Source organism: Aptenodytes forsteri, unplaced genomic scaffold, assembly GCF_000699145.1.
Source record: "Aptenodytes forsteri isolate BGI_AS27 unplaced genomic scaffold, ASM69914v1 Scaffold82, whole genome shotgun sequence".
NCBI classification, from domain to species: domain Eukaryota; kingdom Metazoa; phylum Chordata; class Aves; order Sphenisciformes; family Spheniscidae; genus Aptenodytes; species Aptenodytes forsteri.
In genome coordinates, this window is record NW_008795490.1 from 6,038,035 (window position 1) to 6,049,379 (window position 11,345).

Consider the following 11,345-nt stretch of genomic DNA (forward strand, 5'->3'; position numbering starts at 1 on the left):
GGCTGCAAGTGCACATTGCCAGGTCATGCTGAGCTTCTCATCAACCAACACCCCCAAGTCCTTCTCCTCAGGGCTGCTCTCAATCCATTCTCCGCCCAGCCTGTATTTGTGCTGGGGATTGCCCTGACCCATGTGCAGGACCTTGCACTTGGCCTTGTTGAACTTCATGAGGTTCACACAGGCCTACCTCTCAAGCCTGTCAGGGTCCCTCTGGATGGCATCCCATTCCCTCCGCACGTCGACCACACTACACAGCTTGGTGTCATCAGCAAACCTGCTAGGGGTGCGCTCAATCCCACTGTCCATGTTGCTGACAAAGATGTTAAACAGCGCAAGTCCCAATACTGACCCCTGAGGGTCGTATTATTATTACAAAAATCATATTATAAAAATTATCTTGAGGAACATGCGTCTTGCCTCTGATATGTACAGAAGCATAATTCCCATGAGAAATATCAGAAAGTTGAAATAATACAAAACCATTTTAAATTGCACATAAAAGTCCCTGAAAATGACAAGTTGACAACTTGAAACAATTTTGAGATCCTTCCTGCCAACTCTCATTTCTCTCCTGCTTCTTCATTTGAAGACAGCTTCTCGCCCACAAATGTCTTCAAAAGGTTCTTGGCAGATCGAGCATCCCAGAGCACAAAAGTTTTGTCTTTACCTTCACTTCGTCTCAGCACAAAATAGCTGCCTTTCACCTCTGGTTTAAGACTAAAAAGGTTTAAAGACTAGCTCAGTATTCCTTGCACCTGCAAATCTGCCTCTGAAACACGAGCAGAAACACAGAATACTGGTTTAGTGGTCTTGTTGCAGTGTGACAAAGAGCTGGAGGATATAAGGGTTTGAAATTAGCATCCCCAAATTAAGCTGTGGGCGTTCCTCATCATGAGGTGCCTGTAGGAGAAGTAACTGATATGTATATTCATATCCATGTATATGAGAGACTAAGCAATCCCTGTGTGTTTCTGGCAATCTCCTGCTAGACAGATGAGTAGATTTTCACAAGTCATGTGTCAAAAGAAAGCCTATGACATGGAGGCCATCTGTATTTCTGGACGAAAGTCCAACAGTCTTTCTAGTTTGGTGTTATACTAAAATATAACTCTAATTTGAGTCGTACTAAAAGTTACATTCACTGCCAGTGAGAACATAAGGCATTGCCAAATATGCTGCTTTTTTGCACTGTAGGCCTTTCCAGACAAATACTCTTTGCTGCTGTCTTAGTCAGTGAGGTTATTTATTTGCGTATTAACTTAATTCCAGATATTTACCCCAAAGATGTGCATAGGATCTTCCACATCAGTTTTAACATCTCTAATAAATTCTTGTACTTAGGTACTTAGGAGCAACCACTGATTACATTCTAGACTCACCACAGAGAGAGAAAAATGAATGGTTTTTACACATTTTTTGCAATTTACAAAATAAACAGGAAGAGTCATTCTCAGAAGTGCATATGCGGCATATTTGCTACTATTTCGATGAAAGGATTTAGGTTTCTAAGTACTTAAGTAACCTTTGAGAGCATGATTTAGCTGTTCAAGTCACTTTGCGGCATCTGGAAACGCTGTTCCTACTGATTCTAATCAGTAATTATTGCAAACTGTCTTTGCGATTTCAGATGTGGTGGTACAGTGGTGTACACAAGGGGACCTACTTGCAGTAGCAGGCATGGAGAAGCAAAGCCAGCTAGTTGACCTTGGCAATGGTTCCCTGTTGAAAAGCGCACTTGTCAAGTTCTACAATGTGCGCGGGGAACATATCTACACTCTGGAGACACCTGTGCAGGTAGGAGGTATTTTTTAAGTCAGTTCTCAATGCTTTGCTGACATGCTGTTCCCACATCAGCTCTTTGGCATAGACCTGCAATGCGAAAAGGTTTACAAAACATCTGAACACATTCTAAAATATGATATAGATAAAAATGCACTATAAATTATAATTGTTTGCATTAAGGTAGACATCCAAAAGTTGCATCTGATTCTAAGGCCCACTGTGCTAGGTATTGTGCAAATATATAATGAGAAACAGTCTGTTTCCCAAAAGCATTGGGCCATGAACGGGCAAGATAGAAAAAGGAAATTCTGCTGGTTTATGGGTAAGTGGGTGAGGAGAAAAAACTGGATAACTTGCTTGACCTTGTAGCAGAGCCAAGAACTGGACAAAAATATTCCAAGTCCAGTGTCATAACCACAAGATTATTCTCTCTTTGTTATTGCTATAATTTTCTAATGTACAATCAGTGGATCTGATGCAATATTTTACTTTTTATGGCATCAGATGGAGAAGGATGAATCAGAAAGTCTTGTTTCTGTTCCCACCTTCTGTACAGACTTTCACTGTAACCTCGGTCATGTTACTTGACAAGTAAATGTCAACACATGGTCTGTGTGCTGCTTAGGAGCACAACATGCTTCATAGGTCTTCGCTGATATTTCAGAACCCAGCTGAATGTCACTTTACAGTTTATTTCATCTTCTGCAGAATAGGGATGACTTTGTTCTGATTTCTGACTGTACTAGTGAAACTTAATTAATTTATAATAGCTTTGAAATCTAAAAGTGAAGGAAAATGCTATAGATATGTTTACTTAATTATGTTTAATGATGATACCATTTATTATGATTTCTTTTTCAGTACCCTGATCTGGGATGGATACAAAAGGATGACGTAGTAAACCAGCTGCTAAGCTTTTGTGTTTGCTTATATTTAGCATTAACCTGTGCTTATTAACGTTAGCACTCTAATTTAGATAGAATTCTTTAGTTTTGTAATGTATGAAATAATGTTCTCTAAAGCCAACCTAAATATGTACAGTGACGTCTAATGCTGATTTAGGTGTCTAAAGGACTTACCCATACACACAGCTTTATTGTCTTAAACATAGCCCTTTCAGCTAAGTAGCACAGCCCTTTCCTCTCTGGATCGATTCTGGAAAAAACAATATTTATACCGGTGTTGCTTATTCCCAGACCAGGTAAAAACCAAACCTTGTTCTGTTACTTCAGTACCAGAATACTGTCTGTCCATGTTAGCTGTTGAACCAGTGTAACACCCTGGTGTCAAGTTGTGAGATCAGGCTGTGGTTTGAGCAGTGGAACTGATGGGGTCAGGTTGCCTTAAGGTGTGCGTGTGTGCAGGCTCGTCTCATACTGCTCTCTCCCCCACTTTGTTCCCAATTGCCTCAAATGCCTTCATTTCCTCTAGTTCTCGCTATATCCCATCAACTTCTTGTCATATTTTCAGCTCTTCTTTCTCCTCTGCTTAATCAACTGGGAGAAAGCACATATTGTGGCTGACGTGAGGGCTAACTATTCTGCCGTTACGTGAGTACTTATAGGACAACTGACAGGTCATACAGAACAAGTAACTGCCAAGTTCATACTGCCATATTTCTCATAGTGAAAATATTAACATGAGGCTCTCTGCTCTTTCCAGTTGCTAATTTTCACTGCAACTGCAGCATTTTAGCATCGTGGAGATTTCTTCCCCCTTTGTCAACCTCAGATGAAAAGCCAACAGCTTCAGAAGTTGTAAACCAGGTTGGAAGTGAAAGTTGGGGGGGTGGCAACCACCAATTAATAACACAATCATGGAGTCTCATTTCCTTAGGAAACCAGGGTAAAATAACATTCAAACTGATGTATTTATGTTTTTTGAAAAACTATGTGCATAAACCTGCCTAAAATTAGAGCCACACCTCTTCTCTCATTAGTTAGTGTTTATTCTCTTTATTTAGTGCATTTAAATTCCTATTTACTCAGCTGCAGGAGGAAGTGAGGGGGTCTTTCAGAAGGACACCTGTGTCTGCTCATGTGGACTTTATGCTTCTATGTATTTGAATGCTGGTCTAACGGTATTACCAGCTAAGTGACAGGTATGCTAGAACATTGCTAAGTATTTGGTTTACTAATAAAACCAGATAAAAAATGCTGTCCCCCCAAAAATTGCTAGTAACTTTTGTTATTCTGTGTCTCTGCTCCAAAGATGTATATGCAAAGATGACAGAGTGCGTCAGTGGTCCCAATAATTTGTCTGATGACAAATTCATCAGAGTGAATTAATTAGTTTTCTGTACCATGACAGTCAGCCTTGTAATGGGATTTTGTAAAATTCATCACTGGTTATTGAAGAAAAGAATTGAAGAAAAGAATTTCCTCATCTCTAACTCCTCTGATAAAACTGTCTCTTCTGAAGCAAGCAAATGTGTGACTGGAAAAGCACATTTATTCTAAATGAGCATTGTTCTGAATATAAAGGTCAAAAAAAGTAAAGCACAACGAACATAGAAAATAGTGGATTACAGGTGCAAAACTGATTTTCCATGTGGTCCTCTGTCCCAATTCTTTGATAAAGCAGATGTCTGAAAATTTTATCAGTAAAATATACTGAACTGTTTTTGTTTCTGCTGTTTGTCCGTCCTGTCTTTGGTAGGATATTCAGGAAACAAGAGATTTTATAGCTTAAAACAAAACTCAGTCTAAAACTGACGTCGGATTTATATGCAACTTGGCTGGAATGCTACCTAACATAAAGTCACTGCAAACCCCAAGGTAGAATAGATTTGGGTACTGCAGGTTACTCATCTTGATGATGACTGTTGTCATGGATCCCTTCAAGGTGTTTTATATGCCACCTTCTCCTCCAGCTTTAGTACGGTTTTGGCATCCTCTGTCTCATTTGATTAACTCGCTTAAATTCTTACCTTCAGTGTAGGATTTTATGGTTCATAAACCTAGTTTGATGACTATAAAACCCTAGATAGGGAAATCACACTCGTTTAGAAGTATCCAACAAAGCTTCAAGAAGAGTTTATTTTCTTACAGAAAGAGAAACAAGAGCAACAGTTTAGAACTAGCTGGTGAAACATTTTTGGAATATCAATAAGGACCTTGATGTTTTCCATATAGGCCGTAAGATCATCTCTGACTGCTGCAGAAATGGGTCATGATCAGGACTGGAAAATGGAGACACTTGTCTAAGCAAAGATTCATTCTGCTAAAATGAAATCTCATCGTTGTATTGAAACCTAAAAAAAAAAAAAAGTTACTGTAGAAACAGGGTATAAGGAACGTCTGCAAATCAAATAAGAGTTTGCTGCATGAAAAATCATGTAAGGCCACAGCAGGGTAATTTCTGACCGCGTTGTAGTCTTCATTGCTTTTATCACCATCAATTCTTACTAGTTAATATTATTCCCACTGTAAATATGGGGAACAGAAGAATGAAGAAGTTCCGTTGCTTTCCAGCAGCCATCCATGAATGCTGTGGCAGTACGGAGATGTGCACACACAATTCACAAGAGCTGGGTGGGCACTGCAGCCGTTGCACCTTCCAGCTTCTCTCTGAAAAAGGCAGAGGGAAAAATGCGTGTCTCCACATCAGCAGTCTAAAGTGGGAGAAAGCAGGCAACGTACGTCAGAGTTTTACTTACACATACCATTCACTAGATACTATTTTGCAGTTGGGTTCTTTCTCCTGCGAAAAATCCTGCTTGTTGCTGAGCTTTCTGCCCTGGAATACCATTTTTATTTCATTACCAGTGGGACTCCCAGTGCCAGCAGACAAGGGATCAGTGCAAGCAGCAGGCAGGCCCCATGGCTCAGGATTTCTGAGCTCAAGGCAGGCAGCAAGAATCAGCTTGAACAGTGTTTTCATTGGCTGAACTGCATACAAGTGATGAAAGGTACATAAATTATGTTCTCTCCTGTAAGAGAGACAGATGAGTGACTTATAAGAAGCAATCACAGAGCTTGAGCAAGAATATCCATTCCTGCATGCTTTTCTAAGGGGAGTCGACATCCCACCTGCGGGTACAGATTTGAGTAGATGTAGCTGACTTTCAAGCCCACTCTGAAAAAAATGGCAAAAGAGCTCCTTGTTGGCCACTTTCTGAGATGTGTTTTCAGTCAATATTTCTCCTGATAAAGCATCTCATTTTTTTGTCCTTTAGCCAGTTATTTCTGATATATAATTGTCATAGAGCTGAATCCTATCTATGTGTAGAAGTTCAAGGGGTTTTCCAGGATTTTTTTTTTCCTACATGTTTGTATTTAAACCCTGGAATTCATTCAGGTATTTACAGTTTGTGCTGAGATTTTTCAAAACCTGATGGGATTTTTATATGCAAAGTGAGATTAGAAATTATCACTAGATGTTATATTTGTAGCTGCATTTCCTTGTTCCTAGCAGAAAAAAACAAGTGTGCAAACATGGAAACTAAAATTCTTCTGTGCTAGAACCTGCTTGTTCATTTTCTAACAGGTGCAATATGGATATCAACAACTTTTTTCCTTCCATTTTTTGCTAAAACAATGCAAATAAGTGGATACCCTGGAATTCATTCAGGTATTTACAGTTTGTGCTGAGATTTTTCAAAACCTGATGGGATTTTTATATGCAAAGTGAGATTAGAAATTATCACTAGATGTTATATTTGTAGCTGCATTTCCTTGTTCCTAGCAGAAAAAAACAAGTGTGCAAACATGGAAACTAAAATTCTTCTGTGCTAGAACCTGCTTGTTCATTTTCTAACAGGTGCAATATGGATATCAACAACTTTTTTCCTTCCATTTTTTGCTAAAACAATGCAAATAAGTGGATGCTTTATGAGCAGCAATACTTTTGCGTTGGACGTTGGAGTTCAATTGTTTTTTCTCAGCAGAGTTTAGAAGGAAAGCTGCGGCCAGCTCATAACTGACTTGCTGCAGTAATTGATTCATATCCCTTGTCCTTCAAGGGAAAGAGTGGGAAGCGTAGTTTTTGAAAAATATTATTGGAGCAGTACATTTAAAGGTCAGGTCAGATCTGGCATTTGGATGACCTTTATTTTTCCAAGCCTGTAATGACAGGCTAATTTTCCCTGAACCTCATCTTAAACCTTAGCCCTTCACCGTAGACGAAGTATTGCTTGATATTAGGCTTGAGGAGTACTGGGGGACTGACCATTCCATAGAAAAGGAAGGCAAGGCATGTCTGGTGAATCAGTAAGCAAAGAGAAATCAGTATGGTACAAGCGCTCTTTGATGAGATTGAAAATACTAAGATTAAAATGTGAGGTGTGTCAGGAGACTAAATCTACAAATGTAGGAGTAGAAATGTTGTGATTTACAAACAGTACAACACTTGTAGGTATTGGGTGCATGTATTTAAACATGCACCGACTCACATATTGTTTACATAAAAACACATAAACAGAATATAAGTGAATCAGATGTTCAGAGGTTTAGAAGATAGCTGAACTACGGTTGCCTGTTGGGAAACTGCGGTGAAATCATGCAGTGAGGCAATGTATTTCGACTTGTAACTTTCTAGCCTTCCCCAGCTCCACAGTGCTGTGTTGCCAGAGGTCCCACCCAGTGTTTCAAAGTTTCTGAAAAACCTGTTCCTTGGGAATACGTTTAAGATTGCAAAGGTTCTTGCACTGGTGCTATCTGCATCTCTGCTGTTCTCTGCATGCGGCGGTAACCTGAGGAGAGAAGTGGTTTCATTTGACTCTATTGGGATGAACAGAGGCCTATCTGGGTGTGATATATTGGGTTATAATAGCTGCGATACTAGACTTCATGGTAGGGCTATCTGGGTGTGCTGTATTGGATTATGATAGCTGGGATATTAGACTTCTCTTCTGGCATTAAACTCTATCCAATAAATAAACATTTGTGTGCTAAGTCACATACTTGTTTGTTCCTTCACCATATTTATAGGTAAGCTTTCGTTGATTCAAGGTGAACAGAAGGATGCGGTTTGGATCCCACGCTCAGTTAACGCTCAGGTAGATAGTTCTGCCCATGCTGGGTTTCAGCTCTTGGGGAAATCAAGGTCACTTCTACTGGTGCCTTTTTCAGGCTGTCGTATAGTAGATGTGGCAGGTACCTAACTTGTGTCAGTGCCTTTTCAATTGCATTTATTTTGCAAGCAGCTTGAACACTCTCATTACTGCCAGACAGTGTGAGGGCTGAGCCACACTCTCCAGTCATGAAGATACCAATCAGTAAGGGATACTTTATGTGATCTCTCACCAAATTTAAGGCTGTGTCCCACAGATTACGGTTATGACAAGCCATGTAATTATTGATGGTACACAAAGGATTTCTCAACTCTTTTGAAGTTCTCCACTACAAAATGCCTTTAGCAATTACTGTGAAAATCACAAGGTTCGCATGTTTCTGCTTTCTATTTGCATATCAGTCAGCCTGAAGGTTTGTGCCTCTGTGGAAGTGTGTGTGTGTGTGTGTGGTGTTGCCTAGATGTAATGAAAATGAAGCTTCTTCATTCCTCCCACTTTAAAACCAGTATTTTCCTTGAAATGTAAATCTAGGATAAGATGACATGGGAGGGAAGATCTTTTCTCTGAAAAAGTTGTTTCGTCCAACCCTTTATCTTGATGATAGACATTGATATACTGCTGTGCAGCTGCATTTTGCTTCATCTCATTCACATAAAAACATCTTGTCCCAGTTTCTCACCTTTAAGCATCTTGAATTTGTAACTGAAGGGAAAGCTTTTTTCCCCAGACTAGATTAGTAACTTCTGGGCTGATCTAACCCAGCTGTCTGGGTACCGTATTACTAGAGAGGAGTGGATAAAAGTTACTACTGATGGTGCCTTGACCTTTATCTTCTTTATAGTTAATTATTGTTTGGTGCATTTTGTGAAGAGCAAAGATATTCCAAAGAGACCCTGACCTTTCAGTAAATACAGTTCATAATTTAGATGAAAAACACGTTTGCTTAAACTTTTGAGTGTCACGGATTGTGAAGAGAAGGGAGACCTTCACAGGAAGGAGTAAACCTTTTGTGGTTCACAATTACAGCCTGCTGCACGGTATTCTTCATGGAGTGAGAGTTTCTTCTTTACTCTGTCTTGTTTATTTGTAGAGATAGCAGCTGCGGGATTGAAATTCCGTACAGTATGTGTATATATGCAAATACAGATGCTTTGTAATACAGAAAGCAAGAGATGACAGGTGGATGCAGCTAACGCTCATGAAGGGTAAAAGTAATAGTGATAAGGGCTATAAGAGGTCACAACAGACTGGTGCTTTACATGAAAAAGATGGGGTTTAGGAATAGAGTTGAGAGAGCTCCTTGCAAGCACAACTCAGTATTCTCACATGAACTCTTAATGTTCATGCAGCAAGGAATAATGTCCAAAGCAGCATTTGAGTTGTTTATTGTTGTTCTGCTCCGCATTCTGACACTTAGTACCAGTTGCCCCTGACTCTTTCTGGTTTTACTGTCATGAATTTAGACGTTTCTGAGTGTAGACAAGCAGAAGACAAAGGGCCATTCTCTGTTTTGTTCCTGGTGCTCTTTCACAGTTCAGTTTCTCTGGGAATAGTCAAAAGAGACACTGTGCAGCAGAAGACTCAGTGCAAGACAAGAAAGCCAATTGGGTTTTGTCCACTAGTTTACTAAGTGTCTCTGAGCATATAATTTAACTTTTCAGTTTTAAAATGTGAGGCGTTACCAGTGGATGAGGATTGATTAGACGACTGAAAAAATCATCTGGGTAGGGCATCAGAAGATCCTGCTTTTTAACACTGTGTGACTTTAAAGTCACTTATCCTATCTAGGTAATGAATTTGATAGACAATTCCTTGTGTGAAGAGCTTTAAGCCTTGTGAGTAAAAAGCACTGTATAAACATCAACCACTGTTACCAATAATTTCAGATGTTCACATTCTTCTCCCTTTTTGTGGGCAATAGCATGCACTTTTAAGTTTCTGGAAGACTTAGGGTAACATGATCGGTGCTGAATTCATGCGATCACTTGCTGTGCAACTATCTTGGAGAAAGTACAGTCTCTTTTAAAGTTGCATCCTTTTCCTCTCCATGCAGCGTCCTATCATCTCGATCTGTTGGGGTCACAGGGATTCGCGCCTTCTGATGGCTTCCGGACCTGCATTATACGTCGTCAGAGTCGAGCACAGGGTCTCCAGTCTGCAGCTGCTGTGCCAGCAGACCATCGCTAGCTGTCTGCGGGATGACAAGGATATCAGCAAACTGACCCTGCCCCCTCGGCTCTGCTCGTACCTCACCACTGCCTTTATACCAACAATCAAGGTAAAATGAAAGAAACGTGTGTGTGTGTGAGGAAGAGGAAAGGGTTGCTTGATTTCCGCCCCCATGGTGCTCCTAAGTGACAATGGTTAAATTATAAGATATTATAATTAACATAATTATCATTTTAAAAGCTTGATTAAGGGTCATTCCTGTCCTTTTCAAGAGCCCACTGATCCATTTGGTGCCTATTAAAATCTGAAAAGAAGGCTCACACGTGCTGATCTGCATTATTCCATGGGGATGGCCTTCCCAAGGACATCCCAAGGGTAAAATATGCTGGTGACTCACAAAGACTTCTGAAGAAGCTCATGCTGATGATAATACTGTGTCACGGTTATAGGAGAGATTCACAGTGGTAAAACTGTTGCCTCCCTACTTGTTACATGAGTTCTTATACTGCCAGGAAAGTTATACTTTGGCAGACCTGTGGCTGCCCAAATATTTCTGCTGACAGTGAGTTCTGCTAACCTTACTGCTCCAACAGTGCTATGAAGAAAAGAACCAGATATTATGCCTTTTCCTGTACCACTAGCAGAGCCATCTGCTCAACCCCTTTGTTTCATGGTTTTGCCCTCAGTTGCATCTCAGGATTTCCGAACTCTTTATCACAGCCTATAAACCAGAGCATTAGCTGGTAAATGCCCTACATTCAAATATATATTTTTGTGTTACGTATTTTTTGTGTATGTGTTACAGCATTCTCTTGAGCCAGTTTCAGGTCCTTGTTAAAACAATGCAGAGCTAGAATAACTCATTTGAAACCAGTGGAGTTGGCCCAGCTCAAATGAGAACAAATTATGCCTATAAAATAATGATTCAGCACAGTTCCCTTTGGGTACTGCTAATCAGGGCAATTTGTGCCACTGTGAAACATTTCATTTGCCAGAGAAGAACAAATGTCTTGCTGTAACCATAACTCCTCTATCTCCAGAGATGCAGAGCATTTAACAGACCAGTAGTTCTCAGTTGTTTCTAGCATGCCTACTTCTCCCCACGATGCTTTCCATGTTGTCCCAGAGCCACCCCTGCAGCTCTCTAGAGCATCAGTAACACTTAGCTGTTAGGGACGGCATGTCTTGCTGTAACCATAACTCCTCTATCTCCAGAGATGCAGAGCATTTAACAGACCAGTAGTTCTCACAGTTGTTTCGCATGCCTACTTCTCCCCACGATGCTTTCCATGTTGTCCCAGAGCCACCCCTGCAGCTCTCTAGATAACACTTAGCTGTTAGGGAAGGCAGGGGAGGGGAGGGCATGGGCTGGGCGCTGGGC

The 11,345-nt window shown here is 40.4% G+C and overlaps 1 protein-coding gene across 1 annotated transcript in view; it reads left to right on the plus strand.

Moving 5' to 3' along the window:
* TULP4 (tubby like protein 4) overlaps window positions 1–11,345 on the plus strand; it is a 128,442-nt gene that overhangs the window by 96,622 nt on the left and 20,475 nt on the right. Inside the window, exons 6-7 of the mRNA XM_009281556.2 lie at window positions 1,628–1,794; window positions 9,849–10,073. Coding sequence (XP_009279831.1) covers window positions 1,628–1,794; window positions 9,849–10,073 — 392 coding nt within the window. The remainder of the gene's footprint in view (window positions 1–1,627; window positions 1,795–9,848; window positions 10,074–11,345) is intronic.